Below are 27,844 nucleotides of genomic sequence, written 5' to 3'. Positions count from 1 at the left end.
TTAACCTTAGAATTAAACATGTTTAAAGAGTCACATTTTCAAAACCTCATGTGTGCAGCAACATAAACCTAAGTTTACTGAAGAGTGTTTTCAATGTGACATTTGTATTTCATTGAAATTCCAGATCACTTTTATTTAATGTCACTTTAAAGCACCTTGCACATGAGTTTCGCATATTTTGACTTTTCTTTCAATGAGCTTTATTTTCATTCGCTAACATCGACGAATTGTCAATTTTGTCCCCCATATTTTATTTAGCCACGACCCTTTTGTTTGAAATTGACTTTTTGAAATGTGTAAAATCACGTTTGGTCGTCCATTTGTTCATTCGTTGTTCGCTCTCATTTGCAAGGCCCTAATGGCTGAAACACAAACACGCTTCAGCTTCGGCTTCGCCTGACAATAAATTACGAGTTCAGCCAAAGGAATTCAATGCATGCTATCACAATGGAGCTTCGACCTCACGTTCCGTTTGACAATTGTAAGGAAAAGAACGTAATGTAATGTATGCTTCCAAAGGGAAGCTCTAGTTCAATTATCTGAACATTTGCTTTGACAGCTCAACAGCTGTAAAAAAATGTCAACAAACAAAATATTTGCTCTCTGTAGGGATGAAATAATAGAAAAGTCAACGCAGACGAAGCCGAAGTTGAAGCGTGTTTGTGATTCAGCCATTAAGTTTTGACAAACTGCTCATTCAATTATCTTAAGCCGGATACACACTCAACTGCAAACTTAAAAGGTATTCTTGAACAATAATTGTCATAAAGCTTCCACACGCATATTTTTGTTTGTTTGATCGGTTTTTTTTGTAATTTTTGACAGTAAACATTGCTTTACATTTTTATCACAGTACTGTATTATGTCCTATCAGACTTATCTAACATATAATTGATAAGACCAATTGATTTACCTATTTAATGTGCTTCTTAATAATTTGTTTATTCATAGAACAAATTTAAATATATTAAAATTTTAACACAAACTTGATGATTCAAATAATATCAAATATTTGCTTTAGAAAATGCCATTTTCATAATTTTCTAATAAGATATTATTCATATTCTTTGTCAAATAAGGAATTCCCTTTGAATCAGTCTCATATGCTGGTGTTAGTGTACCTTTCTTAGAAGACTCTGACAGGTAAAGCAGTGAAGTAATGCCCCTCTAGTGTAAACTAAAAATGACTACCCCACTAGAAAATCTTATCTTTTGTTGCTGTTAAGTGTCATGGTGATATCAGACATGACTTTTGTTTCTGTTTCAAAACAAAGCAATCGTAATTCTTAGGTATTAAGTAAATAAAAATTGAAAGTGATTTACGTTAAGGAAATAACCATTTGTTAGCTAATTATGACAGCCCAACTGTCTGATAACTGACTGATTGTTTGGAAACAAAAATTAAGTCATTTTAAAAATAACGAATTTTATGCGGCAAAGATTGTTTTCTTATTCGAAATTATACGTAATTTTTGTGTTATTCTTATAAGATAATTTTTTTGATTTTAATGGAATGCGCAAACTGTCAATAGCACCGCCATCTTAATTCTTTGACAAGAAAGTACGTCACATTTATGGTTCAGATATTAGCTAATATATTCACGATCAAAACAAATTGTAATCAAATTTACTGATTAGATATCTAAAACATATGACCAGAACCATTACGTATATAATTAAAGAAACACGGATATGAACTTGAAATAAAATAAAAACTTACAAATATTTTGTTTCTGAAAATAGCCACTTGAAAGTAGTAAAGTAGTTTTGATTAAAATGATCAGTCGATTAGGCAATTCGTTGTTTTGAAACGAAACGATTTTCTTGAATGTGTAATCAAGCATGTTTTTCTTGTCTTATCAAACCTAGTGATTTGACTCAAAACTACTTTACCACGCAAAGACTAGCAGTTAGGCGAATGTCCAAGATAAATGTCATTCACAATAGGAAGAGACATCTTCCTCTCAGATCAGGAACTAAATTCTGGGACTTTTGATTAAACAGGAAGTAGATTTAATGTCAAATTTAGGTTCAACTAAATGAAGTTTGAATTTAATGTCGAAATCCATTTTATGTCACAATGAAATCTGATTTTTAAGTTAAGCCCAATTTTTCATCGGTTTAGGATTAGTTTTTTTTTAGGCTTAGAACAAAACTTTCAAAGGTTTCTTCGCAATTCAATCGAAATTGGCTAATTAGCTTAATCCTTTATTAATCTCTTCAACTGTTGATTCCTTTATAAATATTTTTGTTTGCAAGTTTCATTCTGAAATTATCATGTTTTAAAGAAGGTTTACTGACTAAAATATTTAACCAACTTAATATGCTGTTCAAACTAAAACTGTCAAAAATTAAAAATGGCTGCTTTAGTGGCGCATGTGTCATGATAAAAAGTGGCGGATATTGAAGTAAGTGAAACGTGCGATGCTTTTTTTCTATTCTGACGGATGTGGAACAAATATTTATTGTTTAAAGAATGTGTCAAAATATTTGAGACTTTAAAGAACTCAGAGACGATGGTCTAAATATACTCGCAAGCAATGCGAGTAATTTTCCAAAGTTGAAAATTTTGACGTATCTGTTTAAGTTTTTTCAATGCGGGATTAAGTCTCACCATTCGAAATCGCGTATTTTGACGTCTCTGTTTCAGGGATCCCTAACAATTTTGTTTGACATGTATTAGGAAATAAACATTTAAATAAAAGTAAAAAATTAAACGTCAACTAAAAAATAATTTGTCTGTTAAAAAAGTGACGCCGATTCTATTCACAACTCCGCTATTTTTGTCAAGTAAGTGACGTTTTTCTTTTTCTAATTTCACTGATTGATTTTTGTCGTGGTGACTGAAATGCATAATAGTGAAAATTGATTATTGTCATTTTTTCGGTACATTTTTTAAAGTGAAGCTAGTGTCAAAATACCTGTCAAAATACAATTAAAATTTTTTTCTTTGGCATTAGCTTCAGTCAGAAGAAGAAAATGATTTATAATTCATCAACAATGTTCATATTTAAAAATGTCCCGGTCTATCTGTCACTTAAGTGTGATCCTTGTTCTGACGCAAGAGGAAATTAACTACATTTTAGATTTTTGTAATACGTTTGGTCTGCGTTTACTAAATGGAACCAGCGACGGCAATTTGAAAATTAAACGTCTGTTTGCGCCCAAGGGGCATCGGTGTTCGATTATGCTATCATAGGAGACGATTGGGAACCGTTTCGTGAAAGATTTTGATGTAAGTTAAGTACCATATTCACCAAATAACCTTTAAGCGACTCGTGCCCTAACTCTAATGGAAAGAGGCTAAGGCTCAGGATTATCGACGATCTCTAGATTTTCAACTCCAATCACAGCAAATCGAGGACTGTTCTAAGTTCGAACGGATTGTTATCATACCCACATGAAGGGCTCACCCAAAACAAAGAAAACATAAAAAAAGAACCTTTGTTAGACACAGAATGTGAAAAAGATGGAAAAACATCTTTAGCGTGTTTGAGGATTCTCCGTAACTATACCCAAGGATTATTTAATGGTTCTTATATAGAGGCCAATGAGAAGTTTAAAAAGCTTGGTAAAACTATACAAAGTTAAACGCTGAAAAGTGTATCCTCCTCTCCCTCTAACTATCGTCCAATTGCACTTACGTACCTTCTTTCCAAGGTCCTGGAAACGCTGATTGATTATCAGCCCAAGAAATATCTTGAAGAACGGAAGCTTCTTAATGACCGTCAGTATGGCTTTCGTAGCAATAGGTCCACTGGTGATATCATGGTTTATCTTACCGAACAGTTGAACAAATCTTTACATCGTTTTAGAGAAAGTAAGATTATTGCACTTAATATTTTAAAAGTATTTGATGGCGTTTGGCGAAAATGCGTGCTTTTGGTATTGCTGAATCTCTTCTTCGTTAGGTTATAAATTACCTTTCTAACAAATTGTATTGGATGGTTTCAAGTCTGAAATTCATAAAATAAATGCTGGTGTCCCCCAGGCCTCCGTTTTGTCGCCGACTCTCTTCTTTATATTCATAAATGGTCTTATGTCTACAACTTCTAATCCATTAAACTGTTTCGCCGACGACAGTACCCTCAGCTTCTCATAGTCATTTCTAGATTCACATCCCTGTCCTTGCACTTGCATCCAGGATCATATATTTGATATTGCCAAAAATTCTGGCAAGTGCTAAGGATTTTTCCGACGGTGCAAAAAATTTTGCACCCCTTCTGATCTAGCTGTAATTTACAAAGCCTTCATCCGTCCAAAGCTTGAATATAATTTGCATATCTGGGCAGGTGCCCCTAAGTCAAGATTGAATCTCTTCGATAGAAACAAAAAAGGGCTTTAAAAATTATAGTCGATAGAACTATAATCGAAACATTTACATTGCTAGAACAACGCCACAATGTTTTATGCCTTTCGTTGTTTTATCGATTTCTTACAAACAATTTTCTGTTGAATTAGCCAGTTGCATTGCATCCTTTAAACGATTCAGCCGTAATACTCGCACTTTCAGGAATGCTCACCAGTTTACCCTTGAGCTCACTTTCGGGCGTACTGTCAAGTATAGAGATTCCTTCTTAAATCACACATCGAGAATGTGGAATGCTTTGGCCAACTCTGTTTTACCCTCCCATTTTTATGTTTAGAACTTTAAAACTAATGTGCATCGGTATCTCCTCTTAAATCCTTCCCTACGCTCGCACAGTGTTTAAATGTTAACATATAAAGGGTAGTAATAACCCCTTGAGTGCTTGTAAATTATTAAGAAAAAGCAAGCACTCTGATTAGCATCTTGTAAGAACTCCGCTGATTTTTGGAAACTGACTATCCACACAAAACTGTCATCAAATGTAATGCGTTTCCATTTCAAACCAAAATTCAAAATTTTGAATCCTGAAACAACTCCGACTAATTGACAATCCGCACCACCGGGAATCATAGTCAACTCAATGGATTATGCAGTTACATAAAGCGAGTTGGAAGAAACGCTTGAGACGCTTAAAGATGGAAAAAAAGCCGGTTCAAATGGTATTTCAGTGGAATTTTTTGTGTGTGAAACTGGCACCTTTTAAAACTTTTTCATACGATTTTGGAGGGAGAACTATCTCCAGATGAATTTCGAGGTGCTATTTTATTCCCAATCCCTAAGAAAGGATCGTTATTGGATGCAGCAAACTACAGAGGGATTTCCTTTTTAAATGCATCATACAAGCTATTTACAACGATGATGCTCAAGCGACTTGTTCCTTTTCTGGTACCATCGGGAGTGCAACAAGGTTCCACATTGGGTCATACTTTGTTTGCACTATTCATCGACTGCCTTTCGGGTGGAGTGGTTTATATCCCGTGTTTTTTTGCTTCTATAAATAGTATAGTAGAAAACGCATCGGCAGTAGCCAGATTTTTGTATTTAAAAATTGTTACAACTGAAAGAAGATCTGTCAGAATAATAATTAAAAAAAACACACAAATAGAAAAAAGTTTTGTGAAAATCAAAAGTTAAAATTATCTTCAAGAAAAAAAACTAACTAAAACTAATAAATGGACAGTTTTCATATGAAGAAATGCCAAGATAACATCTGGATATTGAGATTAAGCAAACAACTTGACATAAAATAAAATTTCAAGAAGGGGTTTGTTCGTAGACTACTGCATTAACATGTGGTGTTGGAACGAGCTTGAAGCTCACCTCAATTCCTTACATACCGGAATCGAGTTAAAATGAGATTGATTCGACTCCATTCCCGTCGGGGATCATAGTCGAGTCAAAATTTCTGCAGAAAAACCAGTAGGGTGGAAACACCAAAAAAGATTTATTTAATCTAATCTTAGATAAACCTTTGATGGAAACATAGCTTAAACTTAATTATCTTTTCTTTTTAGTTAGTCCATTTTCATTAACAAAACCAAATAATATCAACAGTACCTAACAAATTGATTTTTTTTCACCAATGGAAAACACATGATTCCAAATGCACAACTACTCAACGAAAACAGCCATAGAGATACAAATGCAATATTAATCGTACCAACATTTGAATTTGAGAACGAAATCTAATAAGATCCATTCGAGACTCATATAAATGTCAAAAACCCATCCGTAGTAAGATTCTACTTTAACTTTTATCGTTAGTATTCATTCTACGGATATTGTTTTTGTTATTCGTGTAATATCTTACTATACCATTGATAGATTTTCCAGCAAAACACGATTATTGTCAGTTATGGAATTTAATAGGAAATATCGATAAATCGAAGTAATGATTATTAAAAGTGGTGGTTGACGAAATACATCAAATGAAAAATCGAGCTTTAATCACGAAAATATTGAATTTGTGCATGACTAGAAATACCTTGGCATTACTGTTACAAATAATTCGATAATGTGAAGAAATACTTGGAGGAGAAATTGGTTAAGGCAAAAACTGCTATTTATATGACATTTAAACAATGCTTCAGGAATAAGTGTATAGCACATAGTACCAGTTTAAAGTCTTTGAAGCAGTAGCTGAGAGCATACTTTTATATATATAGCAGGTATGGGAATGTAAAAAGTACAATTCTGTTGAAAAACTCCTAACGAACTTTACACTGACCCATCAGGTTGTTGACGAACGGCTTCAGACGTTCACATAATACGGCAGAGAGGCAATGTTAAGGAGACTGATAACTCTGTAGTTGGCGCAGTTTAGAGGGTCTATTCCGGTATTCCTCTTTCCTCTTCTGCTCGTAGAGCTCGCGAGCAGCTCTGGTCCTCCTGTGCAGCGCCGTTTTTTATGCATGTTATTTCAATCATTTGTCGTCAAACTAGCGGTTTCGTGGTAAAGGCCGTTTAAAACCTAGTATTTCAGAGGCGGCATCTCTGATTGTGCAAGGCAATGGTGCCACCGGTTTTCAATGTTTAATGCAGGCAACATTGGACTCCCTAAGAGGTTATTAGAAACTCGATGGGAAAAGGACAAGGCAGTTTCCTGCGAATATAGCCGTCTAACGTCAAAACTTCTCACAGTACTTCCTTGTTTTGGCTTGGATCGGGAAAGTTGTTGCCGTACCTTGGCTATAACGAGGTAGTCGTCCGAGCCAATGTAGGCCCTCGGAAAGTTCGGATATCCTGTATACTGGAGAAGTGTCGTGCGTCGATCGCAATGTGGGCAATCTGGTTGACAGTTGATTGATCAGGAGATTTCCATGTCCCCTTGTGGATATTTAATGTGTCAACTGCGAACTATCTACCAGAACGTCTCGCCCGCAGTGAAATCGATCAGCCTGAATCCGTTGTCGGAGGTGGTGCCGTGCAGGCTGTATCTCCCGGTTGTGCCACCAAAGATGTCTTCTCTTCCTAGCTTGGCGTTAAAATCTCCTGAGATAATTTTAATGTCATAGCCAGGGCTTATAAGTCTTGGCTCATAAGTCTTGTCCAAGAGCTCGAAGAATAAGTCTTTGGTGTCTTCATCTTTTTCCTCTGTTGGGGCATGCGTGCATATAAGGCTTATGTTGGCGAATTTAGCCTTGATGCGGATTGTCGTGATGCACTCGCTCACACTGTTGAAACTCAAGACTTTTTGCCTGAGCCTAGTTCCAACAACAAATCCGCACCCAAATAGATGTTGTCTTTGTTCTAGTAGCAGTCGCCGTAGTATACATCGCAGTCTTTTAGATTGCGTTTGTTTAGGGCTTCCGCTAATTGTTCGGATGCACGTGGTCTCTTAAGGGACCTAACATTCCACGTACAGATCCGAAGTTGGTTGTCGTTATTTTGTTTGTTTGGGTTGTCAACAGTAAATCCGTCCGTATCCGAGTTTTGTTGGTGCTTCGCAACTAAGGTATTTTTAACGTGGTCAGGAAGTCACCCCGATGGCAAAACCCTTAACCTGGAGGGCCAGATCCCTAGTGTAATTATAAAGAAGGGAGCCGAATAAACCACTCCCTATAGGCCTGGGCTGTGAATATGTCGTCGAAGCCCCATAAGGTGTTCACTAATTAGATCAACCTTACTGGAACATTAGACGCCACCGTTGATTCCATCTCCAGAATTCGTCCGCTGCCTTCTGGATAGTAATAATAAAAAGTGCAACCTATCAAAAAGAAAGGATACTGTAGACTTATTGGGAAAACACACCATTCTCAGAGAAATCAGAAGGAATGTATTCAGAAAAGTCTTTTTATCGGAAGATCAAGTTATATGTTTATTATATTATGAACGAAGTTTAGATACTGATTGTATTTCTATTCAATCCTTTTAAAATTATTTATTATTGTTCATGAACTTTATATTATGTTAAATAATAAATTATAAGTAAGTTTCTTAATATTGAAAAGTAATTACACGGAACGCTTTCTACATTGTTTGTGTTTTACTGTCAATCTGACAGGAGGCAATCGCCATGTAATAATGAATTTTTAATACAGACTAAGACATTTTTCGTTATAAAAGCATCTTTCTTAAGCCCACAAACCTAAATTCTAGAGGCATTGAAAAGTCGAGGAATGTAAAAACGGTTTAATTTGACACATGTACATATGTTACGACTTCCAAGTGCGAGTAAATAATACCAATCAAAAACCTATTAAAATTGTAAACCTCTTCGTTTACTTTTTATTCACCACACAGGGGATGTGTTCAAAAGAGATTGTGTTTTTATTATTCTAAACTAAATAAGTCTCCAAGATTTCCGCACTTTAATATATGTTTTTAAAGCATTTCCTGAAGATTTTACAATTCTCTAGACACGATCAATATTAAAGGTTACATGAAAAATTTCCTGTGCCTATTTAATATTTTTCACGAATCTCTAACTTGCCTTTGAATTAACTCTTAGTTGTTGTGTTATCTTGATTTTAAGGCCTCTACGCACACCACAATTGCCCTTGTCCCCAAGTTTTCAAAACCCTACAAATATTTACATACAGTATCTTTAAAACTGCTTAAAAGATATCATTAATATTCTAATCTGCTCACAAGCTCATTAAATAGTTTCTAATACCTTTTTGATTATCGGTCAAACCACAAATTTGTTCAAGCTTAACAAGTACCTATGTGATCTAGGCATAATCACACTTGTTAACACGAATTAATTTGTTAAGATTAAAAAAATAACATCAACCTTTTTATACTTGGTTACCTCCTTTAGTCAATATTTACTTGTTCATTTCTTGATTATTAATCTTATATTTCGCATCAATATAATATTTTTTCTATCGAACATAATACGAATACGTTAAAAATATAAATAAATTTAAAAAACAAACAAGAAAACCCGTGAAGCTTGTACCTTCTCTGTCGTCAACGAGTCTTTTTAGCTGTAGGTTAGGTTAACATACGAGTGTAAACTACTCTCTTTTTTAAATACTGGTTGTATCTCGAATAAACTTATGTGTAAACAACTGTTGACAGATAGTAGAAGTTTTTTGTTATTGTTTTTCTTTTTTTATTAGAAGCCACAAGCATCCCTTAAGTTTGCTGGATTTCTGAGACTTAACGGAGCTTCAGCGTCGCTGTCACAAGTAGTTCTCGAGTATTCCGTTGGGCTTTATTTCCGAACGGACATTTTCCAACTTCAACCGGATACACTTCACACAGTGTGAACGTCGTCGCCAATTGATACGCATTTTTTGATTTCCTTTTTTCTTTCGTTAAGTTTACTTTTGACATCTCAGCAGTATATGCTAAAAGCATTTCAAGGAGGCAACCAAAGTTAAGAGCAATTACCACAACTGTCATTGTCATTGCACGAGCATCTGAACCTACAAAGCGATCGCGTTCACCACCCAACAACCGTCAGCAGCGCCACCGCTATATCTATATCTCTTTCTTTTCAAATAATATCTTTTCTTTGCGATCACAAACACATTATCAGTGTATATTTGTTATTTGTTTACAAATTTAATTAATAATATTTCTTTTTTTATTATTATTATTCGTTCTTGAATAAAAAAGAAAAAAATCAAGTTGTCGCCGGGCACTGCTGTTTAGGTTGATTCCACCACCAGCTTTGTTGTTTTTGTTTTGTGTTGTTGTTGTTGTTATCGTTTCTGTACTCTTTCGCAACGATTTTATCGAATCAAACGACTTATTAAGAAAATGATCGAGTTGTGTAGAAGACGTGCTGCTTCATTCTGATTTATTTTTATTTCTCTGATCAAAGAAAAAAAAGAAAAATAATAATACAAAAATAAAACGTGCGCAAGTTGATTGATCGATTGATTTTTTTTATTTTGATTATTTTTATACCAATTAATTGTTTTGTGCTGAAAATCCGCTGAATAAAGCATTTCCCGCGCATTTTCTTCGTTTCGGCTTAAAATTTAGTTTGCTGTTTAAATTTAAACCAACGACACGATGGATAATGTCAAGGTGTATCAGGACAGCAGCATTGAAGTGCAGTCCTTTGAATTGCCTCAGAACTACACTCTGCTTATAAGTAAATTGGAGAAATTAGCCCTGGGATTGAATTCTAATTTGGAGAATCTAACGCATCAGGGATTGCATCATCACGAAGTATCGGCTGTGGATCGATTTTTTGAAAATTCAAGTACTGACGACGATTCGGATGGACCGGTTAGCATAAGTTTGCATCCACACGGAATGACAGAAGCTGAATATAATCGAGTTGTCAGTGACATTTGGATTGGTGTGATTTTGACACTTCTGATAGTGACCGTTATATTCTTCATTTGTTCCTGCTTTCTTTATCACAAATTTCAACAATGGAAGAATTCCTGTAAGTTTAAAACAAAAACAAATATAACTGTATTATTTATCCTTCATTCAAGGGTGTTGCCATGCAAGTAAATATTAATGTTTTCCATTCACGAAGATTGTTTTAAGAATGTCATGCTAATTTGTTGTTAATTAAAACAATTTATTGGGGGGAAGTCTATTCTTTTTTTTTGTTTTTGCTTTGCTTCAAGTGAAAATTAATTGATTTTTATTGAGCATTATTTTGTATACTCGTAGTTTTTAACCCATAGAGTATCAGTTTTTGTATTTCTCCTTTGTGTCTGGCAATGTGTGCCTGCGTGAAGTGGTGCTGACTTTGAAATTGAAAACTAGGTCAAAGTTTGAGTGGTTTTTTAAACGTCATTCGAGTGGTGTAGCTACCTACTTGCGGTGAAGTGCGATAAGGGCGGTTAACAATGTTTTAGTTTTGAAATGCAATCTGCGTCATTTTGATATCTTATAAAAGTATGAACGCAATTTTTTAGTAAAATGTCAAATAAAAGGAAAATTACAATTTAGTAACAGTTAAGTGCGAAAATGTGACTTCTAGTGCGATCTTGAGGTAATGAGTAATTGAAAAATATTTCCATTCCAAACTAAACACACAAAAACGTGTAATAAAGTTATGTTTCTTTTACCAAAAGTGCGGTTGTAAAGTTATCAAACAGATCTTTTATTGACATTTGCCAATGGATTTACACGAGTGACAAATTGTTATGTTTTAGTGTGATGCTATTTTATTATTATTTATTTTTCAAAAATAACAAAAAAACAATAATTATGCTTTGAAATGAAAGAAAGTGTGGTGTTGAGAAAAACATCTGAATAAAGATTAGGTATGAACATGAACAAGCCTATATTTGTTTTTAAAAATGACAAGTTGGTGAAAATTTTGTATATTCCTAAAAACACTAAAGATCTGATTTGTATAAACAACGTGCAGAATATAATAGTGGAAGAAAGTAAATATTTAGAAACAATCTGCTCATATTTTTAACGAAACAAACTTGATATTGAAAAAAACCTTACTGCGCCTAGTTCTGTACACTTAAAATTTGACACATTGAATTTTTCAATTATAATTTAAGAAATGCCGGCTTTTAGTATTTTTATTGCTAAATAGAATTTTCAATATGAAATGTCTTGCCATTAAAAATAATTGGCATTTAAAGGCATAACATAAGCTGACCCCATATATTTATAGACTTTGTTCATTTTAGTCTTCAAAACGTTAGACTCAGTGTTGTTCTTTTTTTTACAAAAAGTTTATAAATCTTTAGAATGTCATTGGTCATCGTTCATTTGTGTAATAGCGAAATGATAATTGTTTATTCAATTCAAGTTTTGAAGATAATAATTAACATTTGGATACTTATTCATAAAATGTAAATATTGAAGTTAGGTAAGTTAGGGTCAGTTGTAATCTTTCTATAATTGTGGAAAATGTGCAGTGATTAACTCACTTCAACTTATTGGAAGATGGTTAAACTTTATTAGAAATTGGGGGCATTCATTTTATAGTCATGTTTGTATGACGTAAAACTAGGAGTTGTGAGACCTTGACAGATGCATAACAAATTTGACATATGACTTAGAAACGACATGTGACAGTTTAAAAAGTTCGTCATAGCCATAACAATTCGTTTTTCTGGCAATACTATCACGCATAATTAAACGTATTCACGAGTTTAAGACATTTATATAAATTTTTTAACTGACAGTTCTGAGCATAATTTAAAAAATACAGCTTACTGAATGATTAAGCAGAGTATGTATTGGAAACTGGGCTTAAGGGGCAGATTCAGACGACACATGTAATTGATTAAAATTTGCTGTCAACTGCATTTTTTTAACGCATAATAAGAGCAAGGCAGTTAGTTTTTTAAATGTCATAAATTTGAAATTTGCAGAAAGTATCAACTATATTTTTATCTACAAAAAACAAGCCATCGTAAGTTATTTCCTTTTTTAATATGAGAAAAAACCCTTTCACATAAATCGTTTAATAAAACTGTGGACAAAATAAATAAATTACAAAGTTATAAAGTTCAACTCTATGTTGAGTGAAAAACCATGATCAGCTGACATTTTGACATTAGAACAGCTGACTTGAAAGTAATGGATATTTTTTTACTTACTTTCCAGTCCACTTTCCAATAAAGTTGCCTTATTTAAAAGGCAATGGGCAGGTTTAGACAACATAAGGGACTTCATTAGCAGTCAACTGCATGCTTTGAACGTACATTTTGACCATGGCAACTAGTTACTTTTTCAAGTGTCATACATTTCACACTTGGAAACTTACTTCAGAAACTTCTACCTTATGTTGATTGTGGAAAAACAAAAAAAAGCATTATTGCCAAACAAACACTCCTCAGACAAGCTACAAATCCAGCACCATTTGTATATTGTATTGTAAAGAAATGTAACTTATTCCTTTCACAATTTGACAATGAACCTTTTCACACAAAACATTTAATGCAATTTTGCATAAAATAAATAATTCATAGAGTAATAAAGTTCATCTCTCAGTTAATTGAAAAATCATGATTACCTGTCATTTTCGCATAAGTGGACTTAACTTGATAGTTCGGGAGATTTTTCTTGACTAACTTTATAGTCAATTTTTTGGCATCTGGCCAATCAGATACTTGAAACTTGCCTTACTTTCAAATCCCTTATGTCGTCTGAACCTGACCTATTGTTGGCAACTGGCAAATAGTTGAAAGTTTCCTTACCTTTGAATCACTTATATCGTTGGAAGCTTTCTAATTTAGACACATTCGTTGACAGTTTCAATATGGTTGCGTTCAATTTCGTACTGGATAGGCTATTATGGATATGGGAAAATTTCAAATACATTATCAAAAGAATTGGATAGAAACACAAAATGTGATACAACTATGAACGGTTTCAGAAAAAGCAAACAGTTATTTAGATTTCGACGTCGAACATTTCTGTAAAATAAAATGTTCGATGGATAATTTTAATAATTCAATCGTGGACCAAAATATATGAATATCTGAAATCGTTTTTAGGTTCCTTAAAAGTCAGAAATATGTTAAACAAACTGTCCTTTTATACTCGTATTTTAAGAATTGAACAAAAATGTATTTTTTGAGATTGAACGCAGCCAAATCGTTGACTCCATTTTAAATTATGAAATGTCATTAAAAAAAGAGTTCTTGTCAACTATCGACGGCCATTTATGAATTCCGACAATTTTGAATTCTATTTGTTGATTCTTCTTAAGGCCCAACTATAATAAGTATAAGCAAACATAAGCTTATGTCAAAAACCCAACGATAATTCACTTAAGTTTGCGAAATTACTGCATAGCCATAATGCAATTTTGCTTACGTATCTAAATGTCAGATTTTACTTATGCGGCGAGCGACTGGGATCGCTCTTGCTTAAGTGTGCTTAAGTTAACGAAACTGAGAAAAATTGAACGAAACGGAGCTAGACTCCATTATGTTCACTCGTATTGAGATTCTTTGTATTCGCACGTTTACTTATGCGCGCATACGCTAGCTTATGCCTATTATAGTTGGGCCTTTAGGTTCTAAATAAAAATAAATGAATTTTGAATGTTTTTATGTTATGAAGTCTTAAAACAAGTGTCAAAAATAGTTTTGCAATTTTACTTTAAGAGTATTAAAACAAATTCTATTTCGTTATCAAAATAAAGGAACAGCTTCTTTTGACTTTTCATATGTGACATATGAATAACGTCAGTATTGGATGTCTTTAAGGGGAAATGACACTTACAATAAAACGTAGGATATCTTCATTTTATTGAAAACGTCAAAGAATTGACAGTTATCAATTAAACAAGATTTGCATTACCAGGCACAAAAATATAAAGAATTCTCTGATTTCATAATTCATTTGACGAAGGAAATCTGAGTTCATCAATCGAAGACGCCATAAGTTAAGCGCAACGAGATTTCGATTATATGTTTTTTTTAAATCCTGTCTCACTTGACTATGTCATATGCGTTGCGGGATTTCCTGATACAGTGTGACTTGATTCCCAGACAAGATCTTCAGGTTTCTGATTTTTACCAAAAGATGCTGAACAAAAGATCCAAGCTGCATGAGCTAATAGCTAACTAATCTATTTCCGGTTTAAATTTACCTGTCAAATGCAGGAGATTTCTATTCTAATTTGAATTTTAAATACTGAATTTCTTTATGTACATATTCTGGAACTAAATTATTTCGACATTCCAATCACCACATTTTGTGTTACTTTGACACTACTTTTTTTTTTAAAATAGATAATAACTTAAAACAAACAAGATATAACCAGATTGTTAATAATATTTTTAATTATAAATTCGATTGGTGGAACTTGGTTTTGTTTATTCAAAAAAGTGTTAATAACCGTAACAGGTTAAAATTTTATCTAAAATGAATTCTTAATTCATTCTAATTAATTCTGGTTATTTGAATAAATTAATACTCGAATCTTTTGAGTGATATTTTTTGCTTGAAAATTTATATTTATTTTTTTATGATGCTGATTCTTTTTAAATACATTTTATTTATTAAATTTTGTTGCATTGAACGTGCTATAAATTTTGAAATTGCAACTAAAGTGACAGTGACATATCGAGGGTTGTCAGTTAACGAAAATAAAGTACCTATCACATACAAAATAATCATAAACAAGTTCTCTTGTTTTACGATTATTTTTGGTTCTTACGACTGTTTTTTAAAGGTCTTAAATTTAAGTTAATTGTCAAATAAATGACAGTTTAAATTTATAAAGTTCAACTTAAGATTAAATTGAGGTTTTGTTCGACCTACAATTTTTTTAAGTCACATGATCTTATTTGTTTTACCAAAAGTTGTATTATATTCAAAAGAATCAAAGAAATTTAGAACGAGCACAGGGAAGTAATGTCAAAAATGGCCTTATGACACTTAAATTTTCACATTACTTCAAAAAGAATACAGGTTATCGTCGAGTTTTTAAAACAATAAAAATCTTCAAAGGAACGAAACAAAATTACGTTTATTTTTAACTTTTGAAGCAAACAATATAAAACATTTTAAAATACGCATATTAGAACTTTACAATATTCATATAAAGCTGTTTTTATAAAAAGAACGAACAAAATAAACAAGATACCATCACTGATTACTTGTCATTAAAGATCTTATCATCATAATCATATTTTTTAATCTAATTATACAACATTATTAAACCATATAATAATCTGAACAACCAGTTAACGGTATAATTTAAAAATTAATTTTTTCTCACATTTGCTCTAAACTAATAAAAAAAATATACATAATTTTTGTATTCAAAGATTTATAAACAAAACAATTAAAAAATAAAATCAAAAAGCTAATTAGTAATAAACGAAAATCTCTTAATAGCACGTGTTCTGTCAGTTTTTATAAAATGGTGATCTGTCAATGATTGACATAAAACAAATTTGACACAAAATCTAACTTAATCTCAAAAATCAAAAAACAAATTCTTAAAATATTATATTTGTTTAAATAAAATGATATCTTTACAATAATATTCGTATTTGTGGAGTCTGTGATAAACAAAATAACAAAAAAGAAAACATAAAAATACATTTGACAACTGATTCGCTGGTTTATGATTATAATAAAATAATGGATATGATAAACAAATTACGTATATAACATGACGTAAAGATCTAGTTGAGCATTCTTGCCATGTATGCGCGCAAAAACAATTTTGTTTTAATTAATATTTAAATTGATCGAGTTTTATAAATAGTATTATTTTTTTTTAGTTTTGTTTTTTAACGAGGGATCGTTTAAAAATGTTATTATTCTAAATGGCGAGACAAATGAATAGCGTTGTAAAAATGCAAATTAAATTGATTTAATGCTTAAAAGTATACAATTACTAGAGAATGTCAAATAGAACCAGACGCCGCCGCCGCAGCCGCCATTGACGGTTTAAATCTTTAAGTTTAATATTTTTAACATACAATACAATGTAATAACATGTTGTGGAAGAATAAGGTGGGTCAGACTTAATTACCCAGTAGCGCGTAATACTTTTAATAGGAAAACAAGAATTTATTTTATATTTTTAATGTTATATGTTTTTAATTGCTGCTTTATGATGGCATCAATTCTATTAAAAATAATGTTCTTACTTTTAAATTTAATACGACAACTTTTTTGAAAATAGACGTTGTAACTTCATTCCAAATACAGAGATGGCTCTTTTTTTTTGGGCTAGGAGAAGTGTAGCATTGTGGTGGATTTTATTCTTACCGCTGAAGCGCCCTCAAGCGATATTTTCAAAAACAAAGACAAACTACACTGCTGTACGACATCAATTCCTTACGAATACAAATTGTTTAACCTTTTAAACAACAATGTAGAAATCCGAAAAGAATTTGAACTTACTAACTTAAGATGGCGCTATAATCCTGTGTGAAGTAGGGGCTCATCCAACAAACTTCTCCTTTTAGCTCGGTCCCAATCTAGATGTCGCCAGTTGCGCACTTCAAGTAAGGTGAAGTCACTTTCCACTTGTGCGCGCCACCTGATCCGCGGTCTTCCTCTACTGCGCTGTCCTGTGGGTGTTGATTCGAAGACTTTCCGGGCCGGAGCATTGGTTTCCATGCGGTCTACATGACCCAGCCATCTTAGTTTTTGGAATTTTTCCTTCTGGCTGAATCTTCATCGCTGTACAGCCCGTACAGCTCGTCGTTTAATTTACTCCTTCACTAATCTTCAATGCATACGGGACCTTAGAAAGCACATAGAACTTTTCTCTAGAACCGACCAAAGGTGCTTTTATAATCCATGCTTCTGCACCGTATAGCAGGTCTTATATAGCGACACTTAAGTCCCTCAAGAGAGGACTTTTGATTTCTTAGCCCAAAGAAACAGCGGTTAACAAGAGTAATTCTTCGTTTGATCTCAGCGCTGGTGTAGTTTTCTGCGTTTACAGGGAAGCCTAGGTAGACGAAGTCCTTGACTACCTCAAAGTTACGTCTATCTATGGTGACGTTTTTGACCGATGCAGTGGTGTGTTAGGTCCTTTCTTGATGGTAGCTTGTACTTTGTTTTGCCCTCATTGACCGTTAAACCTATTTTTGCCCCATTGGCATCACGCTGGGTACTTAATCCAATTATGTCAATACCAGTAATTAGACAGACTTTTCAAAGATAGTGCCTCTGGTGTTGACTTCGGAACTCTGAACTTTTCTTTCAAGGACTATGTTAAGAAAATCGCATGACAGCGCATCAACTTGTCTAAAGCCTTTTTTGACATCGAGGGGTTCTGTTCTGTAATTCTGCCCAAACGGACGAGATTGGCAGGGATGCCAAAACTTGACACGGCTCGTCCTGTAGATGCTGTAATATGCGGCCTTGAAATCGATGAAGGGATGGTGGGTGTCGATTTGATGTTCTTGGGTTGTTTCCAGGATATGCCGTTATGCAAATATTTGATGGATTGTAGACATTCCTGGTCTTAAAAAAATATTACGGAAGAGAAGATTTTGTAAGCAATGTTAAATTGACTGATTCCTCTATAGTTGGTCCAGTTAAGAGGGTCTCCTTTTTTCATTATCGGGCAAACAATACTGAGGCTATATTCCTCTTTCTTCCGACCAAATCGTATAGATAAGTTTGTGCATACTCCTAACCAAATTCTATCCAGCTGCTTTAAAGAGCTCAGCAATCAAGCCATCTACTCCGGCCAGCGGCTTTGTTAGACTTCAGCTTAGATATGGCAATCTTTACTTCGTCTAAGTCGGGAAGACGGGATTGTTGGCTTTCGTCTGTATTGTATGAATCATTTTGCCTGTTAGCTGAATTCTGTTCGTCGTCACCGTTATACAGTCTTCAGAAGTGGTCCTTCCATATTCTCAGCATTGACTGCGGTTTCACTATAATGTTTCCACTTTTGTTCCTTCACTTTCTTTGATTCGAGATTTATGTACTTGTGAACTTAATTTCACCTGTTTATAAAACTTTCGAAGTTCATATCTGCTTTTGAACCTCTCAAATTATTCGACGGCATGTTTTTAATGCTGAAAAGCCGGTGTTACTCTCTCCTTTTCTAATCATAGAGGTCGTGCTTGGGTGCCCGAAATTCCTCATCAAACTAGAGGTTTCTTGTAAGTGGCTTTTTGATACCCAGCACATCACAGAGAAACCTCTGATTGCATCTTCGCAATATTGCCACTGGTTTGCGATATATTGTGTTAGCGGAAGAGAACTTTAAAAGAGGTTACTTGTGACTCGGTCGGAGAAGGATTTGACGATCTCTTGCGATTGTAACGGTTCGACGTCGTATCGTCTTCCAGTATATTCCTTAGGTCGGGAATCACTAAGAGCTACCTACGAGGTAGTGGTCTGAGTCGAGTTAGCTCTTCGGAAAGTTTGGACAACCATAATGCCAGAAGCGTACCTAGCGTCGACCGTTATGTGGTCAATATAGTTAGCGGTAGACTGATCTAAGGAACTTCACGTTCCTCTATGGATGTTGAAGTGTGGAAAACGCGTACTGGCTACCAAGAAGCTTCTACGCGCAGCAAAATCTATTAACCAGTACCCGTTATCGAAAGTGTTGTAGTTGAAATCTCCCAAAACAATTTTAATATCGTAGCTATAGGACACTGCTTGTATGTTTTGTCCAAGACCTCGAAGAACAAAACCTTGGTGTTTTCATCTTTCTCTTCTGTGGGATCTAGGGCGTGATGCGAATAGTCATAAGGCGCTCGTTGATGCACTTATAGCTCAAACCTGCCTAAGTCTAGTTCCAATGGTAAATCCGCATCCAAATAAGCGTTGTTGGTTTTCTCGGTAACTGTCACTTGATATCGCAGATTTGTATCCTCTTTTGCCCGGCCCATCTTACATTTCACGTGCATATCAGAAGTTCGTTGTCCTTAAATCGTTTGCAAGGGTTGTCAACAGTAAATCAGTCCGTTTTCGAGCTGAGTTAGTGCTTCGCAACTAGTTTTTTCTTTACAAGGTCAGTAATTCACCCTGACGCATGACCTTCAACCTGAAGGATCAGGTCCTTTGTTTGAGCTCCAAGGGCGGGTACCAGCATAACCGTTCCTTAAAAGCCTGAGCTCCGAATATGTGGAAGAAGGTCTATAAGGTGTTGACTAAGTAGTTCAACCTAATTGGTAATTGATACAAAACTGTCCGTCATCCCTAAGTTATTTGAATCCATTATTTGTAAAATCATATCGTTTAATTTTAAGTCTATCATTTGTGATAGTCAGTAATTCACCCTGACGCATGACCTTCAACCTGAAGGATCAGGTCCTTTGTTTGAGCTCCAAGGGCGGGTACCAGCATAACCATTCCTTAGAAGCCTGAGCTCCGAATATGTCGGAAAAGGTCTATAAATCGATGACTAAGTAGTTCATTGATACAAAATTATCGTCCTATTACGAAACTCTCCGTCATCCCTAAGTTATTTGAATCCATTATTTGTAAAGTCATATCGTTTAATTGTAAGTCTATAATTTGTGACAGTAAACATGGTTTTGTTAAAAATAAGTCAACAGTTACTAACCGCTTTCATTTAAGCTCTTCTTATTTAGATTCGTTTGAAAAACGGAAACAAATCGACTGTGTCTTCACAGACTTCAATAAGCCTTTGATAAATTGTGCCATAAACATTAACTTCAAAACTTAAATCCCAAGGCTTTAGATCATACAGCGTAGTTTTTAGGAATCAGTGGTCATCATATTTTTATACCAACTCTGGCGTACCACAAGGTAGCCACTTAGGACCTTTACTGTTTATTTTGTACGTTAACGACTTACCTTCTATTATAAAACACTCATCTGTTTTAATTTACTCTGATGACATTAGAATTTCCAAACGTCGACATGCATGACGACGAAAATTACCTTCCAATTAAGGCAACTTCAATGAAAATTTGATTGGAAAGTTACTTACTTACTTACTTAAGGTGTTTCGCACGCCAAGTTGGTTGAGGTCCTCTCCCAACTGGGTGCGCCAACTGAGTCGCGGTCTTCCTCTACTGCGCCGTCCCTCGGGATTGGATTCGAAGACCTTATGGGCTGGAGCGTTGACCTAGCCATCTAAGCCGTTGGGCTTTAATTCTGCTAACTAGATCGGTGCCGCTGTACAGCCCTTACAGTTCGTCGTTATATCTTCTTCTCCATTCTCCATCTATACGTACGGGACCAGAAATCACCCGGAGAATTTTTCTCTCGAAGCATCCTAAGACGCTCTCATCTTTCTTTGACAGGGTCCAGGCCTCGGCTCCATAAATGAGAACCGGGATGATGACTGTCTTATAGATGGTAATTTTAGATGCTCGAGAGAGGACTTTACTTCTCAATTGCCTTCTAAGTCCAAAGAAGCAGCGATTTGCAAGAGTTATTCTTCGTTTGATTTCAGCACTGGTGTCGTCGTCTGTATTAATAGCGGTGCCTCCTTAACTACCTCAAAGTTATAGCTGTCCATGGTGACGTTTTGTCCAATACGTCGTCGTTCAGTGTCCTTTTTTGATGACAACATATACTTGGTCTTGCCCTCATTGACACTAAACCCATCTTCTCCGCTTCCTTCGCAATGCTCAAAAAACGCTCCACTTACATCACGCTTTGATCTTCCAATTATGTCAATATCATCTGCGTTTCTGAGTAATTGGATGGACCTTTGAAAGATTGTGCCTCTAGTGTTGACGGTTGAGTCTTGCACAATTCTTTCCAGATTTATATTGAAGAAGTCGTATGACAGTGCATCGCCTTGTATACCTTTTTTGACATCAAATGCATCGGTGAGATCTTTTCCGACCCTGATAGAGCAGCATGTATTTTCCATCGTCATTCTGCACCAACGGATAAGTTTGACATCGGAGAGTATGGGGCTCTACGAATATATTTTGTTAAAGACCTCGAGAACATATCATTATTGTTGTCATCCTTCTTTACTGTGGGGTCGTGTACGTATATTTAGCTAACTTTGAATATTTTGATCTTGTTGCGAAAAGTTATGAGGTGCTTGTTGATGTACCTGTATCTCTAGACTTGTTGCCTAAGCCTAGTACCAATGGTAAAGTCGCATACAAATAGCTGTTGTTGATATTTTCGGTAGCATTCAACATACTAGATATCGCAGTTTTATCCTCTTTTGCCCGGCCCATCCTACGCATTTCCTGGATGGGGATGCCTACCTTATAGCAGTCAAGGGCCTCCGCTAATTCTTCTTCTCGAGGAACTTAACATTCCAGAAGAATAGTTGAAGTTCGCTGTTCTTAAAACCTTAATTCATTTGCGTGGATTATCAACAGTACATCAGTCTAGATTTTTCTTTACGAGGTCAGGAAGTCATCCTGACGAATGACCTTCAAACTGAAAGAACAGATCCTTTGTTTGACGGCCAAGGGCGAGAGCTGGCATCTTAGTTTGCCAGCCCCAAAAACTTTCCACTTTTCACGCGATGTTCACCGCGGGAAAGTAGGAGTACCTAAGACTCATGACTTTTTACCATTTTTGTAGTAATAACGTTACTTTTGAAATGTTGAAAGATGACAGCTTCTAAGGTGACAGCTGCCCAAATAGCGAATTATTCTAAACGGAAACTCTTTTAATTATATCAATTGTGAAAAACAAAACGAAATAGTAGCAACTATTCTATTTTTGATGTAAGGTGTACAATGATCTCATTTATACAAAATACACTAAATTTTCTACGTATACCAACAACTTCAATAACCCTGACTATAATATGCTATTGCATTACTAATACCTTCATCAAAACAAAAGTTAATTGTTCTTCTTATGTAAAATAACTTTAAAAAAAAAACACAAAAAATTGTGAAATCCGATCAAAATCATAAATTGAAGATATCAATTAACGTCACTTGAAATTTATGACCAGTTTTATCATCAAACAAATTTAAAACCATAAACTAAAATTTCATCAAAAAAACAAAAGCCATTAAACAAAATTTGTGAAAAGACGTCACGTACAAAGGAATTTTTTGGTTTAATAACTTAAATCACGTTGAATTTTTTTACAATTATATTCAAGGACGTTAACAATTTTTATAGGAAGTCCAAGCTCTTTTATTAGAGTCGATTTATAGATCGTTTAAAAAAAATGAGTATTTACCAAATTAATATAAAAACTAGAAAGTAGTTAATTTATTCCAAACTCTGAAACTACCAATTTCCTTTTTTTCATTTCAAAACCGTTTTGTATTCAAACAGCAAACGTATAATCAAATCAATTCAATCTTCAATTAGGAGTACCGAGTTTATTTTTCAATTCATTAGAGTTAATTTCCGATAGCTGCCTGAATGAACAATTATCAAAAACAAACTGTCTCTACTAATTTTCCAAAAACCATTCCCAATTAACACTTTTTTTAAGTATCGTGACCAACTTCAAAAACCTAACCCTCCAAATTGTTTAAATAAAATAAAAAACTAAAACCAAACAAAAATTCACGACAAAAATAATCAACAAAATAAAACAACTGCAAATAAAAAATTTCGAAAACCACGCTTTCAGCAAACTGCGTTAAAATTAATTTTGACATTATTTTAAAATTACCAATCTCTCTCTTCTTTCCTGTTCACCCTTTTTGCATTCAATAGGACGTACGGCGGGACTGCGGCTTTCTCCCTCTGTCTCTCTGTCTCTTAATATAAAATAGGTTAAATAAAATTTTATTGCAGGCGGCAGGAAATTTGGTCAAAAAGTGATTTTAATTTAATAAACTAATTATTGGGGAAATGTCATTTGAAATTAAGTTCACTTTACCACACAACTCGCTCCCAGAATCCAGACTATACACGAGAAACGAAAGGACACCACACTTTCCTGCCAAATGTATGAAAAGTCCATATCTCTACGAATTAAGTTCGCATTTTTATTTTTAGGACTGCAATCCGCATCCTAGATCCCAGATCCTATCCTACCCATCCTGTCAATATATTATTTTGTGCAGTCTTCCTTTTGTTTGTGCTTTTATAGTTAGTGGTTTTTAGCTAAATTAAAATAATAATTGAGATATAAAATTAGCTATAAAACCACTTTATTATGGACATGAATGAGGGCTGCAAATGGAAAAATTCTTTTATGACTGTAAAGTTTCGTGTTTAGAAAATACGAAACACCCTCTGACAGAAGCAACAAAAACTGATCCAACCACGGGTGGCGCTGCAATACATTAGGGGAAGAGAGACATATAGAAAAGTTTAATGAACTGACAAAGTTGTAAACAAAAAGATGGCGTGTCACTGCCGCCGCCGTGTTCATATTTTTGCAATATTACGTTAAGTGGGTACATTTTCCGGTTATTAAATTTTTTGATTGCTAAAGGAACAAACCTACGGAAAAATTGAACGCATTTGAAGAAAATGTAGATGGCGTTATTATTCATTATACTTTTGGCATATTATTATATCATTAAAACAAGAAACTGTCAAAAAAGCCCCACAAATCACAGTAAATTGTACAATAGAACAAGAGTAAGTTTGTACTGTTATGTACAACACCGCGCGGTGTACGAGTATTGTTAAACATTTTCATTCACGCTTGCCATTTGTTAAATCTTTGACATCTACCATCCACGCAATTTGCTGATTAGCCCTAGAGTTGAATTTATATACCGAGCATAACGAGGTGGGGCCCGACAAACCAGCCACAAACTGTGGCGCACGATATTAAGGGAGGCCGGCTAATTCAATTGACACTCATACATTGGGTTTGGCATTAAACAGCGTGAAGTATCCGTTTATGTATTTATTTTCAAAAACACCCAAGGATGTGAAATGAAACAAAAATAACAAAAATGGGCGTTCGAGGCCTATTTAAAAAGGTGTTGGGTGATTTGCTTAGTTAATTATAGTTCACAGGATAACTAATGAGAAGTTGGATAGGAAAAAAATGTAGGCACATGATTCATAATGTTGATGAGTTTTAAAGTGAAGAATCGCATTTTTGTGATTGTGAAATGAGTGCAACTATAAAGTTGAACGATCGTTAAAAGAGTTTCTTGGCATACTTTTAGGTGTTTACAAGAATGTTCGCATGTAAATTCTACACAAAACAAAAGTTGATGATGCATTCACATAACTTTACACACGAAATAAAACAAGTATACGCCTCAATGACCCTATTAACTATATCAGTCGTTTAAATAAAAAAGAGCATATTATTCTACGAGCTTTAAGTTTATGAGTCTATTGTACTTTTTGTTTAATTTATTGCCATAAAGTATTTTGATTGAATGAGAACTTTTTAACCTATTGGTCAGTATTTTCGTTTAGTTGACATTATGCAAATTCATCATTTACTGATAGTTGAGACTCGTATATGATTTCAATTAACACATTATTATTGATACTATCTGAATTTAATAAATCAGGAGCTATGTATATTCTAATCGAATCTTTCAACTTAATTAAATTAAGACATCGTGATTCCTCTGAAATTATATTGTTGTTGTTTTTTTAACTCCTCTACGTGACGAATTTCACGAGTTCAGTTTGACTTGATAGTTAAAATACGAAGAATGCGAATTTAGATGCTTTAAGTTAATGTATTTCATATTCTTGAACGATTCTAAACGACGTAAATTTTTGTATTTATTATTATGTTGTCATGAATGTATCATACAATGAATCAAATCTTTTGAACTTAATAACTTAAGTCAACTTGCGAACATGTCACAAATGTCACATATAAACATTTTAAAAAAAATCGCGTGATTCATTTAGGATTATTATTTTGTTAACTTCCCATAGGAAGTTATTGTAATGGGTCCGATTTGTCAAATTGAAAATTTTGACATTTCTCGACGTTTGAAGGTCCCTAGAGTCGAAATAAAAGATTTTTAGAAAGATGTCTGTGCGTGCGTGTGTACGTACGTTTGTACGTCCGTACGTCCGTACGTCCGTACGTTCGCGACGTTTTTTTCGTCGTCCATAGCTCAAGAACCAGAAGAGATATCGACTTCAAATAAATTTTGTTATACAGATAAAAAGGCAGAAAGATGCAGAAAGGGCTCTCAAGAATATTGCGTGGGTGGTTTTTTTACTATAGCAGTTTGAAAAAAAGGTGAAAATTTTGGTTAACCCTAAATATCTTACGAACCAAAAACGCTAGAGACTTGAATTAAATTTTATATAATATATTGTAACATGATACCAAACAGGTATATTTTTTGAAAAAAATCAATATAACGGTTTTTTTTTTTTTAAATCAATAAAACTGAAAAAAAAATTTGTCACCTCCAAAATTTTACGACTGAAATATAATTTCATCTTAAAAACAATTTTGTGCAACGAAGAATAATGTTTTTGACATATGGTAAAATTTTGAGAAAAATCTAATTGACAGTTTTTTTATAAAAAATACAAATCTATAAAAAAACATTACTCAAAGTTGGTAAAAATTGAATATCGATTCAAATATCTTTTCAAAAACTTGAAATTTAGGCTTCAAACTTATTTTATCTTATAAGAAATATTGTTTTCAACATTTTGAAGAATGTTGAGAAAAATCGAATTGACAGTTTTTTACAAAAAATAAAAACCTAAAAAAAAAATTATAAAAGTTGGTAAAAATTGATTTTCGACTCAAATATCTTTTCAAAACTATGAGATATTGACTTAAATTTACTTTTATCTTTCAAAACATCTTGTTGTCAACATTCAGTTAAAGTTTGAAAAAAATCGAATTGACAGTTTTTTTACAAAAAATAAAAACCTAAAAAAAAATTTATAAAAGTTGGTAAAAATTGATTTTCGACCCAAATATCTTTTCAAAACTGTGATATATTGGCTTTAATTTACTTTTATCTTTCAAAACATCTTGTTGTCAACATTCAGTTACAGTTTGAAAAAAAATCGAATTGACAGATTTTTTACAAAAAATAAAAACCTAACAAAAAAATTTATAAAAGTGGGTAAAAATTGATTTTCGACTCAAATATCTTTTCAAAACTTTGAGATATTGGCTTTAATTTACTTTTATCTTTCAAAACATCTTGTTGTCAGCATTCAGTTAAAGTTTGAAAAAAATCGAATTGACAGTTTTTTTACAAAAAATAAAAACCTAAAAAAAAAAATTTATAAAAGTGGGTAAAAATTGATTTTCGACTCAAATATCTTTTCAAAACTTTGAGATATTGGGTTTAATTTACTTTTATCTTCCAAAACATCTTGTTGTCAACATTCAGTTAAAGTTTGAAAAAAATCGAATTGACAGTTTTTTTACAAAAAATAAAAACCTAAAAAAAAATGTATAAAAGTTGGTAAAAATTGATTTTCGACTCAAATATCTTTTACAAAATTTTAAATATTGGCTTCAAAGTAATTTTATCTCATAAGAAATATTGTTTTCAACATTTGGTAAAATTTTTAAAAAATCGAATTGATAGTTTTTTTTACAAAAAATAAAACTCTAAAAAAAAAACATTACTAAATCTTGGTAAAAATTTACTTTGGACTCAAATAGCTTTTCAAAACTTAAAAATATTGGCTTGAAACTTATTTTATTTCACAGAAAATATTGTTTTCCATATTCAGTAATTTTTATATAAAAATCCAACAGTCCGTTTTTTTCATAAAAAATAAAATCTACAAAAAATAATACGAGCAAATTTGGTAAAAATTGATACGAGTACATATAGACAAACTTTTAAGCAAGACAAATCGACAGACGGGATGGGAAGTTATCAGTGTGGGTCGCATCCCAGCCTCTTTTTTTATATATTGTATGTGGATCTACAACATCTTAATATGCAGATAACATTTCTAAGGCTCTTCTTTTGTTGATTTGTACTTTGGAAACCAATATTTGGGTTAAAGCTACATTTGCATTTGTTTTGATTAAAACTTTACAAACAGCACTTTCAAGACAAAAGCCATTCAAAATTATAAAAAAGATAATTTTTTTATATAGGAACATTAGGTAATTTTTAAATTTTTTGAGTTTACTCTGAATTGAATTGAGAGTATTTTATTAATTTATTAAATAATGATTGGCCTTTTTAAAACAATACAAGAATACAATTTAGGTCGGGAATTAAGTAAACTTCTTATAATAAGTAGTTAGTCCTTTCGCCTCTTTTATGGAACATGGTAGTAAACGAC

The 27,844-nt window shown here is 33.5% G+C and overlaps 1 protein-coding gene across 2 annotated transcripts in view; it reads left to right on the top strand.

Annotated features, from left to right (window-relative positions):
- Window positions 1-27,844, top strand: part of LOC129941363 (protein commissureless 2 homolog) — a 123,224-nt gene that overhangs the window by 52,111 nt on the left and 43,269 nt on the right. Inside the window, exon 1 of one of the 2 annotated variants that reach the window (XM_056049976.1) lies at window positions 9,505-10,721. The exons of the other annotated variant lie outside the window; for it this stretch is intronic. Within the exon in view, the coding sequence (XP_055905951.1) occupies window positions 10,340-10,721 (382 nt within the window). The 5' untranslated portion in view covers window positions 9,505-10,339. Of the gene's footprint in view, window positions 1-9,504; window positions 10,722-27,844 lie in introns of those variants that run through there. 2 annotated transcript variants of the gene reach the window in all.

The sequence above is a fragment of the Eupeodes corollae genome, chromosome 1, assembly GCF_945859685.1.
Source record: "Eupeodes corollae chromosome 1, idEupCoro1.1, whole genome shotgun sequence".
Taxonomy (NCBI): Eukaryota; Metazoa; Arthropoda; class Insecta; order Diptera; family Syrphidae; genus Eupeodes; species Eupeodes corollae.
This window is presented reverse-complemented; position numbering and strand designations above follow the sequence as displayed.